At 38.5% G+C, this 27,516-nt stretch overlaps 1 protein-coding gene across 15 annotated transcripts in view; it reads right to left on the reverse strand.

Annotated features, from left to right (window-relative positions):
• Positions 1-27,516, reverse strand: part of PLEKHA5 (pleckstrin homology domain containing A5) — a 313,047-nt gene that overhangs the window by 23,815 nt on the left and 261,716 nt on the right. For 7 of the 15 annotated variants that reach the window (XM_075005014.1, XM_075004985.1, XM_075004966.1 and 4 more), the window contains 8 exons: positions 22,726-22,806; positions 14,567-14,629; positions 12,791-12,871; positions 12,508-12,657; positions 5,758-5,859; positions 3,848-3,959; positions 3,588-3,634; positions 1,755-1,875 (listed from right to left, as the gene is read on the reverse strand). In XM_075005014.1, the coding sequence (XP_074861115.1) occupies positions 1,755-1,875; positions 3,588-3,634; positions 3,848-3,959; positions 5,758-5,859; positions 12,508-12,657; positions 12,791-12,871; positions 14,567-14,629; positions 22,726-22,806 (757 nt within the window). Of the gene's footprint in view, positions 1-1,754; positions 1,876-3,587; positions 3,635-3,847; positions 3,960-5,757; positions 5,860-12,507; positions 12,658-12,790; positions 12,872-14,566; positions 14,630-22,725; positions 22,856-27,516 lie in introns of those variants that run through there. The other 8 variants (XM_075005049.1, XM_075005033.1, XM_075004996.1 and 5 more) reach the window with 5 other exon arrangements.

Here is a 27,516-nt window from a genome sequence, read left to right on the forward strand (position 1 = left end):
GAAGGCGACTATTCTACAATCTTTAGAAAGAGGAAGTAGTCCCACCTCGTCTTCTACTTCCTCGGTCCTATGACTTTACAGAACATCCTCCCGTAATCCCCTCTCTGCCCAGTGATAGCAGCTCCTTGCTCTGTTATAGTGTGTTAGACCCTGCTGGTGTGCACTTATGGTTTTCAGTGTGCTTTAACATAGTGCTGGGTTAAAGCACACTGGAAACTGTTGGTACTCACCAACAGGTCTATATGGACTAAATAAATGAGTTTATTTTGAGAAGTCCGCCTCCAGAGCGTATATTACCCCAACATATAGACAAGCTTGTAGCTGTGGCTTGTTACAACAGTAGGTAAAAGAGATGTAAAGATAAATGTGATTTTTAAGTTGAGCTCTGTTGAAATTGGGGCATGAAGGTATAGAAAGATTAACTGAAATAATACAAATACAATTTATAAGCAATATGTTGTTAGCACATACAGATAATTAAGAAAAATATCACTTTATAGTGCAGTGTCGTGTCTTTATTATTTTTTACTTGACAGGGATTAAATGCTTTTTCATCTCTCTGAAACTATACAACATAAAACCACATAGGTAAATAATGAAATCCTTTTAGGTCACATTCACCTATGTCCCATAACACCAGCATCTCATGTGCATACTTAGTAGTCATGCCAGACTAGAAGCCAGTAACCTAACTGGAACTGAACCTTGCAAGTGTCTGGGGGGAGAGAGAGGAGAGCGGTGAGAAGAAGGGGAATCTGACTTTAAAGACATCATCCTTGAATGGGTCTCTCAATTTGGCTAACGCAGGTGTAGCACATATTGGTAAATAAAAGGGACTTCAACAACTGCCTCTTCTACAAACAACTTTTAATAAAAGCTATTTTAGTGCTTTAACAAGAGGTATTGGATTACTTAAGTGAGTGTTCAAGGTGAAGGAATCTGCCAATTAATAGCTTATATGGGAGTTAAATGAAGAAGAGAAACTGAGACATTCCACAACAGCTCACAATTTTACTGCACATATATTCCAAGGGCAATAACATTAATTCTGTTGTATCACAATGCAAAAAGCAACTCGGCAGTCACAAGACTTAAAAAGCAACACATTATTTGCTTGCCCTGAGAGAGTTTGAAAATTCTGTGATGTTGCTTGTTTGGATGTTCTGACAACATACTTTCACAATTTCGATTAACAAAGCTTCATAGGGACAACAACAGAAAAAAGTTAACGGCTTAAGGGGAGTGATGTGTGTGGGATGAAATAAGGAGCTATTCCTATCTCAAACAAGTGGAAGTAACCTTCAGAGATCACTGAGTCCAGTCCCCTTCCCACACAGCAGGATCTATTACCATCCCTGACAGATTTTTTTCTTTTGTTTAAGCTATTTGCCCCAGATCCCTATGTGGCCTCCTTAAGCACTGAACTCACACAACCCTGGGTTAAGCAGGCCAATGCTCAAGCCACTGAGCTATCCCTCCCTCCCTATGACTGATGTGATTTGACACAGTGTCAATAAGAATTTCAGGGTTGTTGAGCGTAATGGTTGACTTCTCTGTGGTTGGATTGACTAAAATCCTTCTCTTGCATAACTAAATCTTTTCATTGTGGAAGCAGTTTCATTTCCCTCCAGTAATGGGCATACTATTTCGTAACACACAATCAATAACTTGGTTTCTATAAGGTAATTACAATAATTTTTATTTCTTTCAAAAGATTGAAAAAGAGGTTGGAAATCAACATGCTTGGTACTAACCTTTAATTGTAGAAGTTTCTGACTCTGACACTGGTTCTGTCTTTTCTTCGCCATTAGACTCATCAACTTCTGCCACTGTTGTTAACTCTGGCTCACTCTTATAAAGTCTGTAATCTGGACCCTAGAAAATTAGAATAGTAAAAAGGTAACCAACACTGATACATCATTTAAGTGTTACCATCTTCAGAATCAAACAACAATCTTGCAGCTGATTTTACTCTCTTTTGAATTTGTTATTTTTGTAACCCAATGCTCCATTGCTCAGGAGTTGGTGAAGTGATACTCGTTTTTCAATTAACATGAAACAAACAACTGCCAGAGACTTAGCTACACAGATTAAGTCTGGCTGATGTGAAGGAGAAAATCTACCATTTTATAATACTAATCCCACGAAACAAAAATTAACTCTAAAAAAGTCTTCAATATTTACATAATTGCCAGGTCAGTGGTTTTGTAATGCAACAAGAATTCAGAAAAACTGATTTTGAAATATATTAAATCACCTTGAGTATCTTGTTTTGATGTTTGAGTCTGAGAACACATTGAAAGCATGGTATAGCTGACAAAAATGTCAAATGCAAATGATGCAGCTAGAAATAAAATTAATTAGGCAAAAAGGAATTACATGACACCAAAGTAGCCAGATGTCAAAATAAAAAAAGAGTGACTGCAGAGGATGGAGGAAAATGGTTGATGTACATTGTGGCAGTTTTAGCCACTTACACAGTAAGATCCATTTCTCTGATATCCTTGAATTTGGTGAATCTTCTTTTCTTCCTGCAGATGTACTGGGCCCCTGCTATAACAGAGCAAGGAGCTGCTATCACTGGGCAGAGAGGGGATTATGGGAGGATGCTCTGTAAAGTCATAGGACCGAGGAAGTGGAGGACGAGGTGGGACTACTTCCTCTTCCTAAAGATTGTAGAATAGTCACCTTATTTAGATGTGTACACCTGTTGCAATTATTTATAACTTTTTAAAAGTATATTACTATATAAGCTTTGTGTTTCGCAATTAAAGGGACACTGTCATAGTAAAAAGATATATTAAATAAACAACATGGAGTTAGTACCACCACGTAGATTCATTGAGACTGAAATACTTCTCTTTAAACCTCATTTTCACCATTTACACCGTTTACTTTCTGTATGTTACTCAGATAGTTATGCTTTCATTTCTATAAGTTGCATTTTCTGCATCTCATGCTTCTGCTATGTCTAAGCATGCTGATTTAATAACCCCACCCCCTGTAACTAAAATTCAATTTTTTTTTTTACAAAGATCTTTTTGCATATTGGATTTTCTTTAACTTTGATAAACCAAGGTTAAATTTTGGATGTAACACAAAGCTGACGTTGTCCCTTTAAAGCTAAGATTTCTAGACATTATGGGCCTGATTTCCAGATGGATAGAGAATTTGATGCACCCACTGACTTAACCTGTTGGGGTGCTTGGCACATCTGAGAACCAGGCTGCATATATGAAGAGACATATAAAACAATATAATTTTCCTCTCCATGAAATGTGAGGGGGGAAGGGGGAAGAGGAATCAGGATTTATATTTTTGGAGTAGGGGCCTGGGAACAGAAAAGGGTGAGGAATGGGAACACAGAATCATGAACTGGTAAGAAAATGAAGTAATTGAAGAAATGCAAATTTTAGAATTACTATCTGGGACTTTGTTTCAAAATTCAGTAATGTATCTGCTAATTTACATTTACCGAGCACACATTTCAGATACCACTAAAAGAGTTCAGAAATAATTTCCAGAAGCCAATAATTTTTAATTCAGAAATTCACTGATGCTAAAATGTAAAAACACTAAAATCATACCTCATTTTTATACTTAACAGCTGAAAAAGACTTTGATCCAATGCTACCTGTATAAAAAAACATGAAACTATTTATAATAAATATTAGGAACTAATACAAAAGCCAATACCTGTATTGACCAATTGCTAAAACACACAGTAATCTCAACTGCTAAATAATTTCAGTTACAGTTGTTTCTGGCAACTATGATGTCAAATAGTTTTCAATTTAAAAAAAATTCCCTAGAAGTACAATGTGGTTAAACAAAACACGCCATTTACCTGCCTCTGTAGAACTTCTTTGCTGTTTATGTTTACTCAAACCTTCCATGACATCCTGAATTCTCCAAAGTTCCTTCTGAATTTGAGCACGCTGTATACCTGCTGACTCAGTCTGTCAGTAAACGACAAGAGAAATGGGACAGCACATAACATATTGGAAGAACAAACAATTTTACTGTCTATAGACAGTAGCATGTGCATAATACTCTTTTCTTACTGTGAGAAGCCAGGATGTAGGAAGCAATCTGATAACTGACACCTCCCTCCTCCCCTCTCCTGAAATACAATGTTCACACTATCTGGAGGTTAGTGTAACCTCTTCAAAGTTGTCACTGGAACACTCACCACCACAGCAGCTGACCACTCTCACATTCCTGCTGCTTGATTCAGTAGTTTTGCAAATCTCATGTTGCAAAATGAAAATGAAGCAATTTGATAGTTTAGCACATCACAAGTAACACCGAAGGACAAAACATCTCAGAACCCAAAAAGAAGAAGAAGAATGGGAGAATTGACTGAACACATTACTACAGTGCCGGTCTGTGGGGCAATTCTTCACATACTGTGCTGTTTGCATGTCTGTCACTGGCTAAAGGGGAACACTATCAGTACTGACTGGTATGTGGATCTGATTAACATAAAAGCAGCATGAATGACAGTCAGTGGAGCTGAATTTGTGTCTGTCCAGACTCTCAGAATGGAATACTTTACACTGGTGAATAAACTGTGGGCCAATATACCCCATAACTACACACAGTTGAGTCAATGGGTCTCATATGTACATGTTTCCATGTTCCTGACACTCACCTGCAATCCCATGGTTGCATTTGGAAACCCAATCAGAAGCATGCTTACGTTGCTTCTCTGCACAAAGTACCCTGCACTCTACCATCTCTTACACCCATCTACTTGTTGCATTAGAAATCTAAGATGTGTCATAATCACTGAGGTACCTCCAATTTATTTTACTTGGTTTTGTCCTGCACTGAATTAACTCAGCTACCTGATAGTCTCTTAGAAAGAAGAATTTCTGTATTAAAATGTAAACACATTAGCTCCGCCAATTAAGCTGTGAAAAAAATCCATTTCTGTGGTTCCTTCAAGGGCACATTAAGAAAAAGAAAGACTAGATATGATATTCCTCATACTTCCAAAGCAAAAATAAACATAATGGCTGGGTCTACACTAGAGAGGTATGTTGACAAAAGTGGCATTCTGTCGACATAACTCAGGAGAGTGCCTACACACTTAAAGCATTCTGTTGACAAAGTCTTGACAGAATTCTGCATTTTCCTCAACAGTAGTATCCCTCAAAAATTTGAGGCATAACAATCTCTGGACATAGTACTATCAACAAACGTGCAGTGTAGACACGACTGTGCACAGAGAGGACTTCTGGTTGCCTGGCAGCCCTCTTTGCAGAGCTGCCATTCTGCTTTCTGGCACCAGAGGGCAGTGCAGTCTGGCAATTCTGTCGACAGAGAAAGTTATGTGTAGATGCAACCTGTTGACAGAAGTTCCCTCGAGATTACCCTGTTGACAGTAACTTCTGTCGACAAATTGTAGACATTGCGGCTGGGTCTACATGTGCCCCTTCCTTTCGAAAGGGTCATGTTAATGAGTGGGTTTGAAAGATGCTAATGAGGCGCTGCAATGAATATGCAGTGCCGCATTAACATAATGGCAGCTGCGGCAATTCGAAAGGGCAGCTTTTCGAATCGCGTGCTGCCCGTGGAGACAGGACCGACTGAAAGGACCCCCCCTCCCAAGTTTTTGAAAGTCCTTCTTCTGATCACCAGATCACCATGTTTTATTCAGGAAGAATAAAACATGGACAAAATAAAAGAGGTTGCCTAATTTAACCTTGTATTTCAAACAGATTTAAAAATCAAATTACAGTTCTTCTATACCTGAACTTCTCCAAGTCTGTCCAGCTGCTCCTGCATGTGGTTCCTTGTAACTGTTACATCATATTCTAATTTGTCATACTCCCTCCATGCTCTTTCCAGTTCCTTAATTAAGAAGGAAAGCAGTATTAAGATCTCACTTTAGGGGTATCGGCAAGTTAAAAAGAGATGTTAACAGTTTAAAAAACTTACACCTATTTTTTTTTTGTCAGCCCAGCAGCATACAAGTTCAGCAGTACCTCTCAAGAACAAATTAAAAAATGCCTTTCAGTCTTTGTTTAAAAAAAAAGGTGTTCATTTTCATGAATTTTCTTCTGTGGGCGACAAGGTAACAAAGGGGAAAAATCTGCCTGCACCTGAGAATTTCCTTCTTGGACACTCTGTATTGTAGTCTTTATTGTCTCACACTCCAGGCACTACTGGAGACAATGGAGGCAGACAAAACTCAATCATCACCCACACCAGCATGCTAAAATTTGTACATTTTCCTCACAGAATACATTGATTAATTTTTATTATTCTTTAACAGGACCTAAGTAGGGTGTTTATCTCAGGGTATTACAAAAATACCAATTCATTCCTCTGAGTTTTCCAGATGCTATCAGGTTACTGCATAGAATGCAAATGACAACCATGTTGCCAAGTTCAGTGCATCTGAAGGCCAATTTGCTGTGCATGAGGTTGCCACGAAGATCTTAACCTTCCACCATTACCTTCATCATCTTATCTTTGGGGGGAGGCAGGGTGCAGATCAACAGACACCTGTCTAAGTTAGGATAGCTATTTAGGAGCAAGGTCACAAGAAAGGGTGAAAGGCTGATGTGTCTCAAAATTATGTCTTACAGTGGATTATGTTTATCCATGGGAATTAAGGTAAAAACTCACCCTTCGCTGGGGCCATTGTTTGAAGAGGCTGCTGCTGCCATCTAAGGCAGAGTAATTCAAACCTAGCTTATCCTTTAACAGGGTGTCAGTTGGGTCACCAGGTTGGCCAGGTAATGCCCATTCTGCAGTTCTGACCTTTAAGTGACCAAGATTCTTTTCTTCCTTTCAGATTTTTTGGTTTGTCTATCTTACAGTGCTGGAATGGAGACAAGTTGGAGAATGACACGATTGTGCTTTTTGGTCTTGTCCCATCAAAGAGAATAAGAATTAACTTTCCTTTCTGCAGGTCTGCCACCCTTCCACCTATCCTTTTGATGTTTAATCTAAAATACTGACTAGCCCTGTGCAGGAGTGAATTACAGCTAAGATATCTCCCTTTTGTGTTTGTTTTCATGGGCCAGACCAAGACTTCTATTTACTGATGATCACAGATTTGCACTTCAACCCTTTCAAGAGTCTGTCCTGTGAACTTGTGTTTGGGAATAAGGCTGGGAGTACTGGGCAGGGACAGGTTACAACTGCAGGAATGGTGTTTTCCACCTACAGAAGTGGTCTAAGCATGAATGGGTCACGCCTGGTCTAGGGAAACTAACATAACATGTCTGCTTCCCCAGGCAAACACCCATATCATTATATTTGGTAACAACAAGAAGTCCTGTGGCACCTTAGAGACTAACAAATATTTTGGAGCATAAGCTTTCATGGGCAAAGATCCACTTTGTCAGATGCATGAGCACTGACACCCTAGTTAATTGGTTGACTGTGTGGGGGTTGGGGAAGAATTGGGAAGGGAAAATGATGGGACTGTTCAAGGATACAACAAAGCTGTAACTTACTCCTTGCAGTAAGTCTGAGGCAGTGCTATTGTCACAGAGCACATTAGCAACAGAAACACTGTGACCTGAGAAGTCACCTATGAGAGTCAAGAGCAGCAAGGGAGAGAAGCAATGTTCCATTTAATTTTTTTCCAGCCATGTGCAGAATTAATTGTGTGTGCTATGACTTGTGCAGGTGTGTGCCAGTAGAAGCACATGGTGTTGCCTGTGTGCACTCTGCTAATCAGGTAGGTGGCATCTGAATTTCTTCTGGGTGGCTGCCCAAGCACTAGCTTATAGGGAACACTGGAGAGAAGTAGCAGTAGTGCTGTCCTCAAGTGCTGTTATGCCAACGAATGGAAAAGCCATACTGCTTCTGATGTCCCTTCCTGTTTTCAGTGCAGTTCCAGACCTGGAAAATGAACAACTTGCTCTGTGTGACAAAGTCCTGAAAACTGGATGGGACTGGCAATCTTTCCCAAGTTACTGTGAGAAAGCAGATAGCAGCAGCAGCCGCCAATCCTTCTTCATTGACCTGGATTCCGCAGGGACTGTGTGTTTAAACAGCAAATAAGCAATGTGCATAAGTGGACTGTTGTATTTAGTTTTGTATCAGCTGTGTCATGGTGAAGTTCGGGCAGGGCCACATTAGGATTAATGACATCCAGCTGACATATTACACATGATAAACCTTCCCTAGACAAGAGTACTGAATGCTATGTCTCCAAAAAAAAAAAAAAAAGTCTCTTTCCTGAGTAAAGAAGCCCACTGAAACACTAAGGTCCAAATGACCCAGGACGAAGAAAACATTTAAATTTAGAGTCAAGATGACTGTAACAAATTAGTTCTGCAGCCTGCCTTCTGGAAGCAGAAAAAATTAATAAAGGTTTTCCATGGGGACCACCTTATTCCCTAGCCATGACATAATGTCTAGTTAGCCTCCGACCATATCAAGAGGGGAAAAAATTCCACCTTGAAAACAGGTGAAGATGAAGGGAACACAACATTTACAGAATGCAGAATTCTTCCATTTTTTCCACTGTATGCAGGGCCATTTATCAAAATTTCTGAGCCGACTGATGAGGCACCTGTCTTGCTAAAACGTGATTTGAGACACTGCTACATTCCAGCCTGCTTTAATAGTCATCTGTGATGGAGAAACAAATATTTTAAAATGCAATAGACAGACATTAAAACTGGTTGGGAGCTAACATGCAGTTTTATACGTAAGGCTCCCTCCAATAGGGTGTATGCAGCCTTGCAGTCCTACTACATCCTGCTCCAGAAGCAGAGAAGGGAGGTCTTTCAGGATGAAATAGGATGACCTTGTGGAAGCAATTACAGCCCAACAGGCTCAGATAAAAAGATGATGCAGGAACTTAGCATGTTTGTTTCAGAGGAATAAAGACAGGGGCTCCTCTATGATTCAAAGAAGCCCAAAAAGTGGTCAGAGTTTATGACGGTCTGAACTTATACACAGGCTGAAGACAGAGGAAAAACCTGAGGGATGCTAGCACTGAGATAGCGCTGGAGAGCAAAGGGGTCCAATAAGAGAAGAGCCAGGGAAACAGCAGCAACAGACAGGAATAAGCAGGATGTGGCTGCTGTTGTAGAGTCCCAGGTTTGGAAGTTAGTACTATAGCTGAGTCTGAACAAGCTGAAATTTAAAGGATCCAGAGCTAGGACTGATGATCTTAAAGGCAGGGGTAGAGGATAGTTTGCTTATTTCTTTGACCCTGGAAAGGTTCATTTCAGCTTTGTAACTCAACTGGAGTGCCAAGCCATGGACGACCAAGCCAAGGTCTGCCGACAGCTTCTAATGGGCACCAGAGGCGAGAAAAGGACTGGGGTACCATACCCAGCTGTTTGGAGGTACTTAAGAGGTGAAAAGCCCCTTTACACTCCCACCCCGCTTCTGTGGCAAGGAGACAAGTGGTGATTCTTACAAAAATTCTGCTGGGCTATGCCAAATGGTGCAGATTTTTTTTAAACACAACCTTTAGGATTCTGTAGGTGCCATTTTGTGTATTTCACTTTCGAAGTAAAGTTTTACTTAAATCAATCCACTGACAATATAATTACACAGATATTACTGAAGTAGGGATGTTCAACGCACAAATTAGGACACAGATTTAGTCCAATACTAGCCAACCAATTTTTCACCAGCAAAAATAAAGTACTTGAACAAAGCTGTCCTTTGAAATAGCTTGTACCAGTGAAGGAAATAAGGGAGTCAACTTACCATTACATCAGTAAAGGTACTTGGCGTCCCTTCCTAAATTGCCAAAGCTCTGAAGAATAAATGAATGCATTCCAATATGCACTTACATTGTCCACAGCAGCAACTAACAGAAAGGGTTACTTTTATATTAACTGTGGTTCTTTAGTATGTGATGGAGAGTTATATTCCACACAGGTGTGTGCATTCTCAGTGCAACAGAGCTAGAGAATTTTTCCTAGCAGTACCTATTGGAGATGGTACTCCTGCCTTCTGGCTGTAGCCCTTCTGCTGGCTACGTGAGGCAGTGTAGCCCTGACGCCCCTCAGTCCTTGCATACCAAACACCCTGAGATAACACTAACAGAGAAGATGAAGGCGGGGTTGTGTTATATATTTTCTGCATCACATATTGGAAAAATCAGTTATAGTAATTAACTTGTTCAAGTAGATGCAGCAAAGCATTCCACTCTGTGATTCACAAGCAGTACCTCACACCTGCCAAGAGACTGGAGTCTATTTAAACAAGAACTGCAGGACCGCCCTACCAAAACTTGCATCTGCCCTGCAAGATGTGGTAATGATACAGTGTTTCATAAACATATGCATAGATGACCATGTAGCAGCCCTGCAAATGCCCAATACTGGGACTTTACTGAAGAACACCACTGATGCTGCTTGAGCTCCTGCAGAATGAGCTTGCACTTCCTGAGGAGACATAGCTGAAGCTTCAAGAACAACAAGAAGTCTTGTGGCACCCTTTTTGACTAATAGATATTTTGGAGCATAAGCTTTCGTGGGTAAAGACCCGCTTCATCAGATGCTATTTTGAAGCATAATCTTCCATGGGCAAAGACCCGCTTCATCACCTGAGCATGTCCTCCCTTTTTGCCTTAGATGTTAAGATGCAGCCGCACCTCCTATGGTGGGTAGCCCACAGCTTCGGTGTACTCACAGAGAGGTGGTAGAAGGTGCAGTCAGTATCTTAGATCTTGAGGGTCCATCCAGGGTGGCATTACAATTAATTGAGAATATCCATTATACCATCAAGGCGCTGTGGCAGACCACAGCTTCCCTCCCACCAGTGGCAAAAGGGGTAAAGCGGCACTACGTTGTCCCCTAGCAGGGGTAAGAACACTTGTTTGTTCATCCTCCACTAGGATCAGTCATCAATGCAGTTAATCAAAAGGACTGTCTAAGTGTCCAGGGAGACTGAAACGCTCTCCCACAGGCGTCTGTGCATTACCGTTCCTGATGTCTGATTTATGTCCATTTATTCTTTTACGGAGAGACTGTCCAGTTTGGCCAATGGAAATCGCAGTGGGGCACTGCTGGCACATGATGGCGTATATTATATTAGTAGATGTGCAGGTAAAGGAGCCCCTGATGGTATAGTTGGTGTCACACCAGTGACATCACCACAGGACCTAACACCAACTATACCATCAGGGGCTCCTTTACCTGCACATCTACTAATATAATATACGCCATCATGTGCCAGCAGTGCCCCACTGCGATTTCCATTGGCCAAACTGGACAGTCTCTCCGTAAAAGAATAAATGGACATAAATCAGACATCAGGAACGGTAATGCACAGACGCCTGTGGGAGAGCGTTTCAGTCTCCCTGGACACTTAGACAGTCCTTTTGATTAACTGCATTGATGACTGATCCTAGTGGAGGATGAACAAACAAGTGTTCTTACCCCTGCTAGGGGACAACGTAGTGCCGCTTTACCCCTTTTGCCACTGGTGGGAGGGAAGCTGTGGTCTGCCACAGCGCCTTGATGGTATAATGGATATTCTCAATTAATTGTAATGCCACCCTGGATGGACCCTCAAGATCTAAGATACTGACTGCACCTTCTACCACCTCTCTGCGAGTACACCGAAGCTGTGGGCTACCCACCATAGGAGGTGCGGCTGCATCTTAACATCTAAGGCAAAAAGGGAGGACATGCTCAGGTTTCCTGGTGTCACTACTGGGTGGATGAGTCACTGGTGCCACAGGGGGATGTGGCTGGAACAAACCTGGGCTCTTTTTGGGTGTCGGGAGCAACCAATGTGGCTGAAGGTGGCCGGCAGGACAAAAGAACTGATGCTGTCCTGAGCACTGGGCCCTCGTCTCATGGGCTGGTCCAGCGTGCTCAGAATGGCCACTGTTAAGGAACCTACCACGGCAGAGGCCAGGATGCCTGTGGTGCTGTTTTTACTTTTTCCCCAGTGTTGGTTCTGGAAGCAGTGCCAAGAATTAGAATGGGAGCAGTACTGGGCACTATGGAAAAAATGAATGGCTCTGCCTTCAATGCTGACCTATACTCAGAGCCAGACCAAGGTAGGACGTACATGCCTAAATGGAATACAGAATGACATCTATTCAAAAAACATAGTAAACTTAACAAGAATACCACTTCTCTGTGGTTGCTTCTACTGTATATTAACATATTTTTAAATGAGCCAATACATTTTTAGAGAAAAATCATATAGTTGCAGCAATTTAAGTTATCAGAATTCTCAGTAAGACATGGTGTGTTGGCATTAGATAACCTGACCTATAATCAACACTTCACACAGAAAATAAGTTGCCAGACCAATTAAAAATGTTTATGCGTTTATCCCTTTTAAGGCAAATGATTCCATGCATTGACTGAAATAAACAGAACATTTTTCCCTCTTCTGTTTCAATAAAAGCTTGGGGTAAATGAAAGGGAATTTAAGGTTTACTGGAATGTAATAAAGAAAGAACCCATAGACAACCGAATTAAAAATACCAACATGAAGAGAAATCCCTTAACACACTTCACTGAGTTTTACTAGCAAAAAAAATCTACTACTTACTGCAGTGGCTCGAGACACTTCTCGACATGTGCTAAGCAGTCCATTCTGTAAGTCATCTCGCTGTAAGACGACGTTCTGTATGGCAGCTGGATTATCTGCATTCATTTCTATTTCTTGACTGGCTGATAGCAAAGCTTGCTCAAGCGTGTACTATTACAATAAAAAGATTTTGTTTTAATATTCTGCATCATTGGGTTAATTTTCTTTTTTACTTTAGTTATTGGTGTTGTGATGATAATCATGTAAAACAACATCCATTTGAGGTAATAAACAATTTTCCTACTTTCTCCTTGTGTAGCTGTTGAAGTTTCTCTTCCAGTGCTTGTACCACTTTATCTTGTTCACATAATCGGCTAAGTTTTGTCTAGTTTCAGAGAAGATGGTTGTAATTAGTCTCATTTATTATTCTGCATATCATCTAAATTAATACAGTACCAAACTATTCCATTAGAGTATGTAGTTTTATTACTACTATATATTTAACTTCAAATGCTTTAAACCCAAATACTGAATTTTCAAATCAGCCAAAGAAACTCTGAAAAAGGTGCTATAAATTAGAGTAATGCTGTCATTTCCAACAGCATGGGTCAAACAAAGTATTCAACAGCTAAATCTTCTGGATTTCACAATTGCCTTCACCACCACTGACCACACTATTTTGATCAACCTGCAGGTCTTGGTTGGGTTACATATTAAATAGATCCATTATTTTCTACCTTATATACAGGAGCTTGTTCTGAGTAATTACTCAAAGCCAAGAACACTCTTGTGGGAGCCGTGTGTGAGTCTGTTTTCACACTCCTTCCTTCCGTTAAGCGCATGTGTTATGTGTGAGCACTCTGGTGACAGACTATTTGTTTTGCAGTGACATCAGCTTAAAGATGGCAGGCAGCACAAAGACTTTTACTTTACACAGTACTAAATATTACCAAATTGCAAAAACATACAGAAATTTGAATTAAGGAGCTGATATGTTCTGGGAAGGCAATGGCTTCCTCTAAACATGTTCTATTTTAAATTGTATTTTAAGGGCCAGCATCCATTTGAGGAACCCATCAATACAGGGTGAACCTCTCTAGTCTGGCACTCCTTGATCCAGCAAAATCTGTGGTCCAGCATGATCTTCACTAGCCGGATATCCACTTACGTGTGTGGCCAAGTTTCCCATGATTCCATAAAGTTTGTTTACAGCCTGGCTCTCAGTGTTCTGTCCTGTTATTTAGCTGTAATTTACCACTCAATTTCTTCTAAGCACCCAGCAAGCAGTGGAAGTGTTGATAATGCTGCTAGATAATACTAAACTCCCATGGTTTGAAATGTTTCTTGTTTGTCATTTGTCAGGTCCCAAGGATGCCAGACTGGAAAGTTTCAACCTGTATAAGCTTCCAGTACACTGACAAGCCACTTTTCCTGTAATCCCTTTATAGTGGCTAAAGCTTTAAAACTGAAATTTGACATGGATGTCTGTCATGAAAAAGAACAACAGGCACATGTTAGCTTTAAACTAATTGATTTTGTGTTCACAAAGTTACCAGTTTAAAAACTGCATGTGGAACAAGTACTTTAGAAAAGGCCTACAGACAGCCCATGTAAGTGTAGACTTTATGATTCAAGAGACCTACAATATTTATGAAAGTCTCTTTATTAATGGGAGGTTTTAAACAGATGTTACCCCCCTCCCCCATTTCACTTACAATACTAGTTTTTCCCCAAACCCCAGTAAATTCAAAACCATATCTGTTCAATTGTCCAGAAATAATTCACCCAACTTTCAGATGCAATTCCCCTTTGACTATGAACACTGGAAAATTTCATGCCAAAATGTGATAACTTCAGAAAGCTAGAAGCATAAACATTGGGAGCCATCATGCAACCCTCCTCCCATCCCCACATTTTAATGAGAGCAATTGCTGTCAGTGTCCCACGATATGAAGTAATTTCTGCTTCTAAATTTTATGATCAGAGTAGAAACTTGTACCTCAGCCTATCAACACTGTAAGCCAAAGATGAACATTACTTTGAGGAAAGCCAAAAAAACAAAACAAAACAAAAAACTTACATCTATATCCAATTCTTCAGATCTATACTTGTATAGTGCGCCCCTACATTCTTCTTGAGTCAACTATAAGGAAGAATAATACTGCCATAAAATAATTTCACCAGAACCATGAAAATTATGTTTATCACAAAGTTACAATTTTAACACAACAGAAGCAGATTCCACTTGAATGCCTAAGATATAAGGTATGACTATACAGCCTGAATCAACACACAATATTTAAATCTGAGCTACTTAATGTACTTATCAAATAAGATTTGTCAAAAGGAAAAAGGTTTATCATAGTTCTTTACTCGAACTATTAAATCTTGCTTATTAAAACAAACTGCGGAATTATGTTAAAAATGATTAGACATACACAATTCTTCAGAAAAATGCTGAGTGCTGTAGTTACAATATAAAAATTCAGTCGAATCTGGACTATGTAGCAGATAAAATTACAGGCTGATTATACAAATACACACAGTCACATAGATTATATATTACTATATATATTTTCAAGTGTGCATTCTAAACATAGGGTCTTAATTCTGCTTTTACGTTAATTGTGGTATATAAAAATTTCAGTGAGTACAAGTGTAATTATAAATTTACTCCAGAGTAACTAAGAACAGACTGGCTCTTCATGTACACAGGGTGTGCAAGATGCTCTGATATTCACACTTTTTTAGCATGTTGCTTGTTTGTTTCTTAAAATCACTTTATCAGCTCTTTTTAGATACTGTACAACATACTGCCACAATAAATGTAAATGGATACAATTCTACTTCTCATGCTGAGGTATGCAAGCTCACTTCTTACCAAGCTTATGACCGCCATCCTACTCAGCAGTACAAGGGATCTTCAGACTCTGATCTAAGAGCAGCGAATGCTCAACATACTAACTTTTCACTTTTTCCATCTGTTAGCAATATATTTTAAAAGGGGCAAATATATATTGATACTCATTTGGGCCAAACTTTTTATACCCTATCTTAGGTCATATATGAAAATACAAACATATTCATTCAGTCTTAACATACACATTTTTTCCGCACATGTATGCTATTTAATTGGAACATTTTACATCAATTGTGCAAGAAAGACTGTAGAAACACAAGCCCACTTTAAAGGAGGTTTATAAATGCAAGGACTGGGGAGCATTAAGCACACAAGCATTCCAAACATACAATAAATCTTTAAAAGACTTGAGTGTTTCATTTCAAGACATTATTTCCACATATCTCATGCAAGTGCATCTGGTGAGAATTTAGAAATATGTATAGTGTATTAAAACCACAGAGTAACTTTCTTTGCAATGAACATTTAATGAAAATGAGTATCAGAATATGAAAAAGCCACAGCACTTTATCTCATTAAGGTTAAAATAAACTTTAACAAAAATACATTTAAACCTCTAATAATGTAGATATATTTTTCAAAAATTCTCCTTTCAGAACTAAGGCTTCTATCTTAACTAAGGAAAGAATTTAGGAATGGAAATACTTTAAGAGTGGGCTCATAAACATGGTCAATATAAATCTGACCCATACCCCCCTGCCCAAATATGGTTAAAATCTTAACACTGATTTATATGGAACAGGGACATTGTACAGTTTTTCAGGACCTAATTTTATCTTTTCAGAGTACTGTACGATATTATGCAATTTCCTTGGATGGGAGAGACTAATTATTTTAAAAACATAGTGGCTTTTTAAAAGCTCATCTGTGTTCTCAGAAGCCCAATCTTAACAATTATAGCCTAACATCAAGTAGACTGATGACCTATCCTACACACCTACTCCTAATTCTTAAAATATTATCTAAGTATTTAAAAATAATCTGAATGCACTTTTAATGAGATAGGTACAGAACTTGACATATAGTTTTAATGCGAGTAAATAATTACCTGTATAATGCTTTGATTCAAATAGCACTAAGTTTTTGTTTATCTTGCACAGGGAATTAAATGGTTAATGTGGGCCCATTATCAGTTGGTCGCACTTGAAAGGTGGGCCAGACCCAATTATAAGATCAGTCCAGTTGGGGGAGGAATTATGTGCTTTCAGTAAAGCAAGGAAGCTAAGAGTAGAAAAGGGCTGTAGAAGAAAGGAGAAGAAAATTAGAGTCTCTCTCTCAGTAGCACTAGAGCACAGGAGTTTCAGGAAAGATTTTACGTTCTGGGCTCAATGGTATAAGCTAATGGGTGAAAGGGACTCTGCTAATGGACCGGAGGAAAGCCAAGCCTCAGGCAGAAATGTGAGGATTCAAACAAAGGACAAGAGTCCATGAAGGTAGTCCCTGAGCATCAGAATTCTGTAGAAAATCAGAGAACATGAGGAAAAGCCAAAATGATTTAAAAGTTCAAGCCTGGAGAAGGGGCCAAAAGTTGCTTTTGTTTTCGTTTTGTAGCTTAAAACCCCAGGGCCCTGGCAATAATAGAGTACAACGGAAGAGGAGCCAAGAGGAGTTGCAGATGTCATACCGAAGACCAGCGTTATGTAGCACACTAACAGAACATAAGGGAAGAAACTTTAAAATGACCAAAGGGCCGGGTTTCAAGAAGAGAGACCATCATACAGCCTGTGCAGCTAATGGCAGGGGATGGTAAATGACAAAAGACCGGTTTGGCTAAGCCACAAAGGACACTTTGTGAGTGCACTTCTTTACAGTCTTAACAGCCACCAAAATATTTCCAGTCTGACCACCAGTACACAACAGGAAGAAACTTGTAAAGAAGCACTTCCCCTCCACACAACAGAGAATATTGTAAAATTATATTTTACAATCATTTAACATAAAAAATCTCCAACTGTTTGAATTACTTTGCCCATTACTGTCAATGTAGCAGCTTTTTTAATAGTGACCAGCAAATCTACTAGATGGGTTAGGGCAAGACACGAAGAATACCATTATATTCAATTAGAATTATAGGAGAAATTGAGATCGCTTACACTACCTCTTGGCAGTGTAGGGATATTTAGTGACCAAGTTTCCATGATGTTTTTATGTCACATCCAATGACAATTCTTTCCAACATCCTGCCAGTCACTGATTCAAGAGGAAGACCATCTATTTACTGCACTACCACCATCAAGTCCCACGGATCTGTGAGTTTTCTTTGAAGACTTCTTATCCAAGTACTGACATAGCCTATTGTTGATAATCTTGAAATATACAGTGAAATCACATTTTATGAACACAGAGAAATGAACAGCATTTAAATGCTCCTGAAGTGCTGTTTATTACTGGCTGTTAGTGCAGGCTACACACAGTGCTGGGGCAAATAATTCACGGTGTGTGTAGTCACAATAGTATTGCAAAACTGTCATTGCATTCAGTGAGAAAAGTGTAATGACCATTATGCAATGCTGTTGAAGAAGTCGTCCATCTAAATCCAGTATCATATCTTCGACAACAGGCTATATCTGCTGAATCTCAGCTAGGAAAAAAGCATGAAAAATGAACATTAAGCAGTATGTCCAGGAGGAAGTTTTTTTCCTAATCCAAGGCAACTACTGAAGGGTTCATTTCCTGAAGCCCAAGGGTTTATATTCTTGTATTTTTATTTTAGGTGAATCTACACTTACGGGCCATCAACCACGCTGTGGTCAATATTCTGGAGTTTTGTTTTGCCATGGCAAAATTGATCTCTCCAGGTCAGCCATTGACCTGGTATGCACTATCGCACGGCATAAGGAACATCGGCGCAAAACCAGAGAGTCCTGATTTACACAGGGGCAGGAAGTTGATCTTGATACGTCGATTTTAGCTATGCTAATGGAATAGTTACAACTGCGTAACTGGGATTGACTTTCTGCCCTTGTGTAGACCAGACCTTAGTCAGTATGGCCATGTCTACACTAGCCAAAAACTTCAAAATGGCCATGCCCTAACCCTAAACCTAACAGCAGATAGGAATAAGGGGATTTTGAAGTTGCCAGGGTCCTTTCGAAAAGGAGCGCCGTCTGGACGAGCTGCGCAGCAGCGAGCCGCGTCAATTTCGAAGTGCTGTGGCTGCTGGCATTCTAATGAGGCGCTGAATATGTATTTCAGCGCTTCATTGGTAAACTTTGAAATGGCCATTTTGAAGTTTTGGGCTAGTGTAGACCCAGCCACAGAGACTTATTCCACACAAAGCCATACTTTCATGTATTTAGCTGTAAGAGTAGTGAGAATATACACTGGGTTTGAATGTATTGTGTATTACGTGCAAAAACTTCATTTTGCAATAATACAACATGTAGAATTACAAATAGGGACAGGAAATGCAGAAAAGAGAACTGAGCCCAAATTAGGATGTTGAACAAATTCAGAAACAAAATTTACAAAATATTTTGAAACAGCAGGATCATAAAATAATAGCCCATCAGCACCTTTAATTTGCGCAACTGGTGAACAGTGTATGACTCAACTCAACCTCTTACTCTCCTACGCTATATCTAGACTGCAGAATTCTGTAAACGAAGCTTCTGTCGGCAGAGCATGCATCCAGACTGCAGTGTCAGTAGAGCTCTGCCAGTTGGGAGCATTCTTTAGACATCCCTGTGCACCTCATTCCACGAGGCAGGAGGGATTTCTCAAGAGAGGTTTTTTTCCTGACATTTGGCCCCCTGTGGATGGGCCAAACGTTGGAACAGGGTCTCCTGACAGAACTGTCAGCAAAAGATGCTCAAGTGCACGGCACAACGTGTTATCTTTTGCCAACAGTTCTCAGCAATCTAGACATAGCCCTAGAGAGGTATGAGGCAACTATCTGTTCTTAAAAGTTTTCCAATTTAATGGGCACAAACATGTTGACATTAGGCATGCACGTCATCTTGATCTACCCAGATTTTCATCTTACAGTATCATTGTGGTTGATGCACACCCAGTATTCTGACAGCCATGGTAAAATCCTGTGTGATCTCTAAAATTTGAAAAGTCAATGCTGTACAGGGAGATGTCTCAAATTGAGCAGCTCTCTTTAAACATGAGAGTGGGCACATCCATGGATTTGCACCAATAGAGTCCTCTTCAGAGAGCATAAATATACCTCACTTGATGAGAAAAGGAGAGAATATCTAGAGATGTGCACAAGTTTCACAGAGACAGTCTAGTTTTTCCAAGTTATGGTTTGTATGGTTATGTACCTGGGGTACATTTAACTGTATTTAAGTATGTTCAGAAGACCTAACCAAAGAGCATAAGAAGCTGATTGTTAACTTTCTATTCATTTTGAAGAAGTATAATATACTACATAACAGAGTATGAAGGATCAGGTAAATATTCAAAGAAAGCAGGTAAAATTCTGAATTATTTCTCCTCTGAATACATTAAGCAGAGGTGACCAAAGTTCTAAATACTTATTCTCTTTCTGGCTCTTAGCTTGCATGCATAGTTGGGATGAAACCTTTCCAATTATGTGGGCAGTCTGCATTTTACTACAGCACAAGTCCCACAGAAGGAGAAGTCAAGTATTCCCAATAATGTGAAATACAAGGTGTAGCTCCTGAAAATTTTTAAAAAATATTAATTTATCACTGTTTAAAATGCTGATTCTTTAATGGAACATATAGTAAAGCAGGTGAGGGGGTGCTGAGGGCTAGCATTTTGTCATCAAATAAATCTCAATAATTTCCTCACTGAAAAATGTAAGGTCTCAAACATAGGAACCAGGAAAACTCATCTAAATTAATTGTGTTAATTTCAAATGATTAATTTAAACTGTATTAAATTTGAGTGAACATTTATTCAAAATTATATTCCATTAATAGGATTTAATTCACTTTTTCAAGCTAAATTTGAATTCTGAATGGCCGTATTCCCACAGGGGCTTAATGTGGTTTAACTTATCCAGTGAAAATTCATACCTTTAGTTAAATTGAATTAACTTTCCTGATGTCTTCATGTTGACAAGCCCTAATTCCTAAAAAGAACATGCAAACATGTTTCCCCTCCAGTAATCATTTCAACCTAGTATCTTCTTAATAAGAAAATACGATGGATCTCAACAGGAGTCAAATATCTATACATTTATTAAAGAATTCCTTTATGAGCTACACTGAGGATTTATACTGATTTCCCATATCACCAAGACCAATTTATTTGCCTAGATCCTTTTCCCATATATTCATTGGGGTTCTTTTCAAAACAGCTTTTCATTTAAAATGGCATATATCTTAGACATTAATGTTTTTGTTCCAAGCTCAACTGTGCACATGTGATTGAATATCTAGCTAGCAGCCTCACAATCCAGGTTTCACAATAAAATGTTTAACTTGTAAATACTGAAAATACAGGATCTTTATGTTGCTTATATTATTACACACCTTTTGTTATGGTTTCAAACCAGGACTCAGGCACCACTATCTAAACTGAGTAAGCTCAGCTGTTATCCATAACAGTCACTTGCACTGCACAAAGATAAATTCCTAATTTCTAATGAAAGAGAGGACATTTGAGAAGAACATAAAAGTAACTTTGTCTAAGGTGTTCTGGATGAATGCATAATCTTACATTTTTAGTGTTGTAAATTTCTTCTTAGCCCAATAGTTGCGATGAATATTTGGGCTCCATTTCTTTTTCAAAGAAATGTAGAGCTGTGAAAGAACAAGGACTAAAAACGATAGTCCCTTATTTATGCAGTACATGCTTTCCCCTGAACTATCCTGCCAGCATATCTCAAAACACCATTCAAGATGGACCATATCTCTAAGGGTGACAGGGTAGTTCAATCTTATAGTCCTTCAGATTCATGCTCTCTGACAAGGTTGTCAGGAAAGTGCTATTTCAGTGTCAAATATAAAATGAAGTTGTTCTCTCTACCAGAAAACAGGCTTTTATACTTACTTGGATTATTTTAACCACCTAGCACATTCTAAAAATCAATGGCATTTTTCAAAATTTTTCAGCAGCGAGACAGTTTTTAAACACATTCAAATCTTATTTAGTTCAGGTTGGAAAGAACCCTCAGTCTCCCATTCCACCCTAATCCTTTGAAGTTCTGTGTGCAAACAACTTGCCTTTTTGCACATAAATGAAAGATTTTCCAGGAGCCAGTTAATGCAAGCCACTGTCTCAATCCAAGCACAAACTCAGGATTCAAACCATTTCCCCTTTATCTCAGCAACATACCTGGCTACTTTCCTAAATATTAAGGATCATTTTACATTGTGGAGTGAATTTAAAACATACCAACATAAAGGAAAAAAAATACCGCACAAGGGAGCTGTGTGAAAGTGACAGCCAAACATTTTGTCAGCATCAGGGACAGTTCTTCATAGCAGAATTTATCTTAATATCTTCTGGCCATGGAACTTTGTTTACCACTATGCCCCTTTAGGAGTCATTCCTGAATTTGACAGGAAAGGGTCAAATATTGATTCTCTTTGGGAACCTAAGATTTCCATAGCTTGGCTAATAGCAAAAATGCAGAAATCACTTAAGTCAGACTAGTTAGGGTTCTTTCAAGCTTTGATATTTGAAAAACAGTATTTTGTGCAGTGATAAACTGCTGTCCTCACAGATTTGTATTGGCCATGCTTGTAACTTAACACAAGTGTCAACCCAAAGATTTATTTCCATTCAGTACACCCCTGCCCCGTATCTAAGCAGAGTTGCAACCATGACGATACAGTCTAGAAGTGTGGTCTATGGTAGGTTTGCTGTGACTTATTAATAAACCACTGTCCCTTGGATCTACACTCCCCAGATCAAAGTCATTTTGATCTGTTTTTTTATCCAAGGCTAAGAAATAACTAGGTGCAAACAAAACTCTATAAATCCATCTCCAAAAAATGAAGAAAGCTGCCAGAAATGACCAAGTAAACAGCAATGGCATGCTTTTGGTATTGAACAAAATGAAGCACTTGTGAAAACTAATCGTACGTAGGGATCATATTAAGACAAACACTGAAAGCTTGTTGGAAATTTGGTGCATAAACTACCAACTGATGAAATATTCTAGACAGCAAAAATTATCCAAAAGGATACACTGAATATAGGCAACAACAAAAGCGCTCAGCAAAAGCCATGCTAATAATACCACAGCATTTTATAAAGCATGAATGATTTATGATTTTCCAAAACAAATAAAGAGAAACACTGATGTTATGAATAAATCTGAACAACCAAAAACTGTCACTGAGGAAACTTTTCGCAGATGATAAAGCAATTTCATTCACTATCCAAGACCTTACTTGATGGTACAGTTGTGGTCTTAGCGCCGAGTTCTCAATCATAGTGTGAACCATGGTGATTAAAGGTTCATTCTCTTTCATCTATTTCAAATCAGGAGGAGCATACAGCAAACATCAGTTTACACCATAGCTAGATTTGAAAGACGACACTGTAAATATAGCCTCTACTTCAATATTTTTTCTAATCATGCAGAAGTTTAAACTCTAGCCTGCCTTTACAGATTTCATCATTTAGAAAAATTAAACATTTGAAAAACATGAAAGTGATAAATATCAAACTCTCGTTTCCAATACAAACAGGATTTTACTGTACATGTTGAACTGCTCTAATCCGGAACTCCCTCATCCAGCAACATCTGTAATCTGGCATGATTATAGTTAGCTGGACGACCACTTATGTTTCCCTCAGTCCCATAAAGTTTGTTTACATACACCAGTCCCAGTTCTCAGGGTTCAGTGCTGTCGTTTAGCTGTAAGTTCCTCTAAATGTGTTCTAAGAGCCCAGTAAGCAGCAGAAGTGATGGTAATGCTGCTAGACAACATTGACTTCCTGTAGTTCGGCAAATTCTCTCACCCAACAACAGTCAGGTCCCAAAGGTGCTGGATTAGAGAGGTTCAACTTGTATTAATATTTCATAAAAGCTGCATTGTTTCTAGTATGATTCATGTCATTAGAAACTAAATTACTTCAGATGTTTCACCAAAAAACCCTCAAGTTATGATATGTAATAACTGGACAGAATACTGGAGTAGCCAAACCACTGTGTAACTTAGAAGAAAGTTAGCTAGATTTGACATACTTTAAAACACAAATCGAATAATTTAAATGTGCAGTGAGAAACATGCAAATTCCCATCAAAGACCCATCTCATAACTGTGCCCCAGACAGTAAATGTAGATTACATCTTAAGCATATCACAGGTTATTTGAGCCCTTATAGCCACTGCACACTAAGATCAAGTTTACAATGCTTTACACTAGTAATAAAGATACTCAATTATATTACTGCATTTCGCCATATATGATTATGAAATCATCTGTTGCACATTTCAAGTTTGGTTAGAAATATCTGCAGCCATATTAGCAATACAAATTATATTTACTCCTACAACAGTAATTGCTCAAAACTGGTTCTGTGATCATTTAAAAAAATTATAGAATTAGGCATATTTACAAACAAACCAACAACAAAAAAAACAATGGATAAAGCAAAGGGCCTTCCTATGCCAGCATGCTGCTGAGAATTCTTAGAATCTTATAAGCCTTTTGAATGTTATATTAGGTAGAGTTTGTTAAGAAATTTGTGTTCCTGTCAAAAACAATGAGGTAAAAAAATGTTTGTCAAGATTCTTCTTCAGAAGTTTTCGGACTTTTGTTTAAATTCTGCCCCCCCGCCCAACAAAATGCAAATAATATTAAAAAAAAACACATTTTCTTAGAAATGTCCAGTACGCTATGCCTCTGTTTGTAGAAAAACCTTTTAAATTAATATTTTCAGCCAGCTCTTGCACCACTTCAATTTCATGCTCAGCTATAGAAGTGTGTCTGACCTCCCTCAACGTACAACTATATCCACAGTAGATTTTTATATGGGCTAACTATTGCCTCAACAGTTTTATGTGACCTTGAAAAAGCTGCTTCTCTGCCGTCTATTGAAAGGCAACTTTTGCAAGCCAAGTGAAAACAATTTCTCCAAAAACTGAAAATTCCTAACTTTGTGTGGTTTTAAGGGGGCACCAACCTTCTGCATCAGTGGTATTTCTCTAATTTACACTGACAAAGGACCCCATAATATGTACCAATCAGCTGTTTTTCTCCCATTCTCAGTTAAATTTTAATCATTACTTTTAAAAAGCAAATACTTCTAGTATATTATAAAGAATCAACTTTGAACTACGAATAGTAATAAGCCACACTTATTAAATGAAGCATATTGTGATACATTCTGTGCTTTACTGTGCATTTATTCACTAATCTGCAACATTCATTAATTCACAGTGGGTTACAAGTCATTCATGGGAAATACTGAGTTTCCCATATATGCAAGGAATATATTTCACACTGTGCTGCTAATGATGCAGTTGTCTTAATTTACAGGAAAACATATCCCTATTACATATTTGAGAGGAAGAGCAAGCTCATCTTGGATTAAAGTGAAATCTTCCTCACTTACTTACATTTTGTCCACTATCACTCCAGTCCCACTAGATAAAGATCCTTACACCACAGGAATCTTTGAAAGTATTTATTTCAGTAATATTTTTCTAGCAAGATTCCTTTCCCCTATTCCTACAGTATGTTGTTGACAAACCCAAAGAGGAGCAGAATAAAGGAATAGTCAGATATGAAATAGGTGATCACTAAGTGTAAGTGTCAAAGACTCTATCCTGTTTTGCAATTTGCTGCTCTATCTTCTTTAAATCAGTACCATTCTACACTCACTAAAATGGCAACTTTTGCGTCAGGTGACCACATCTTAAAACTGGGCTGTGTTAAAGGAAAATACCATATTTACAACAGTGAGGTTTGTCCGAATATGCTGACAACTCAAAGAGGGCCAAAACACTGTCAACAAAATAGGCTTTTTCACAGCTGAACCATCTTACTGAAATATATCAGTTTCAACAAAGTTTTCATCAGGACATTTTCTAAAGTCCAGGGCTCTTTGGAAGTTCTGAATGGACCAAGAAAGAGATACCTGAATTGAAAGATTAACGTTTTTAATGCAAAACTAAATATTTTAATACAATTCTATTTTGTGAAGACATTTAAAGGTTTTGTTCTATGTCCAGGGAACAAAATCAAATCCTGAAAGTTTGAAACCTGTTGTCAAACTGGGTTGTCACCCTCAGTTGATAGAGTTGATAACTCTAATTTTAGTATTATATTCAAGGACCTCTTCCCTCCATTTTTAAAATTTTGACTGGAATGGCCACCACTGGTCAACAGCAATTCCGGTCTTCAAACAGACAGGAGGGTCAGCAATTTTGCAATCAAGTCTCCAAATAAAACACTGCAAAGTGCTGAGAAAAAGGCCATTTCCCCAGAAACCATATGGTTTTTATATCCCTGCAAAAAGTGATATTTTCAACTGTCAGACCATTCACTATTTATCCAGAGGCGATACAATCTATATTCCATTTCACCTTTTTCTGCAGAAGTGGTAGAGCAAAATGGAGCCCAAACTGGGTAAGACTAGAGCCTAATCTGGACAAGAGAGTAACTTAGCCATAGTACTACACAAACAGATCTAAACTGTTTTATGACAACTGCTATGAAAACAATGTTACAGAAGAGCTGCACCATGATAATAACACTGCAATTATATAATGTTTCTTCTGAGGATGCCAAGTTCTTTACCAGCTTTAATTAAATTGTAACAAATGGCCACAAATGGGTTAAGCAACTTGCAAGCTAATTAGCCCAGATTTAAAGAAATGTAAGAAAAAGTATGTGAATGCTAATTAGGATCATACAATCTTAGAGCTTTAAAACGTAGACGTGTATTAACTAATTGGAGGAAGACAGTAGTCTATGTTTAACTATATGTCGTTAAAGGTTAATAATATATCCCAACTGTTCCTGTCTAGGGCTATATTCTGTTAATTCAGAGATCCACAGAAATATTAACATTTTGATCACACTTGGTGAAATAATGTCATCTATATCCCTCTTTAAAGTTTGTGGTGAACTGTCTATAAACTGCTCAATGGATAATTACCTTATGGTAATCCATGTAATTTAGGAAACAAGGTTACTTCAACAGCCTTTTGTTCACGCAAGGACTATGTAGTGCCAAGGAACTGTATAAAGGACTTTTGGGACCTAATCCTTTCACCTCAGACCTGCTTATGCTTTACCAGGGGAAACACTGAGTCACAAGATTGACGTCTCCAAATTTACTTGGATCACCCCGGTACTGCACAGTGAACCAAGCCTATAGACTAAGTGTAAGAATGCTACAATTCCAAAGTTTGCTACCTCTACAATGAAACTGATCTCAAAACCGTACTCATGTATATTACATATATACTGACTTTTTTTAACCGGTACACACATTCTTTTCTAATAAATGTTAATTTAGTAAGAAACAGCAGTAAATGTGTATTTGGGTCGAAATCTCAAGTATTTATTATTTTGGGAGGTAATGTGTCTGATCCTTTCTAACAGAAAGAATTTTCTTTAATTGATCATATTTGACTGGGCTGTCTAAGAGGGATCCCCAGGGTAGGCTGCTTTAAGGGAATTGTGTTTTGTATTCCGTGTAATCAGTAAGGCAATGTAAAAGCTGTTTTATTTCTGGCTGGATGCATCTAAGTACTGGAATAACCACAAGATCTGAGGGCTTGTCTGGCTCTTTCCTTGCAGTTTGTCCTTACTGAACAACCTCAGTATGCCCTGCCCACCCCTATACACCAGTCACAACAGCTTATTACATTTAAGCCAGCTAAAGTACAATAAGGTTTAATGAAATGCCTATTGCCAAAAAGAAAATCAGTAGCAGAACTCTGAAATAACTGAAGGATCCTATGTCAGAGATTCCTGCTTTTCCTGTAGATTACTAACCCTTCACCAAAACTGATGTCTTTCTTTTAATACTTGATGTGGTATATGAGTTTTTCCAAAGTGAGAAACAGTGAACAATTTATACCTGAATAAGACAAATTCGAGCAGCTAAATGCATTTAGTAGATAACATTTAAAATTTGATTATATTATAGTCAAATAATGCCATAATACCTAGGAATAAGAGCAACAATATAAGCCTATCTAAAACTAGCTGAACAGTCAA

Source organism: Carettochelys insculpta, chromosome 1 (assembly GCF_033958435.1).
Source record: "Carettochelys insculpta isolate YL-2023 chromosome 1, ASM3395843v1, whole genome shotgun sequence".
Lineage (NCBI taxonomy): Eukaryota > Metazoa > Chordata > Testudines > Carettochelyidae > Carettochelys > Carettochelys insculpta.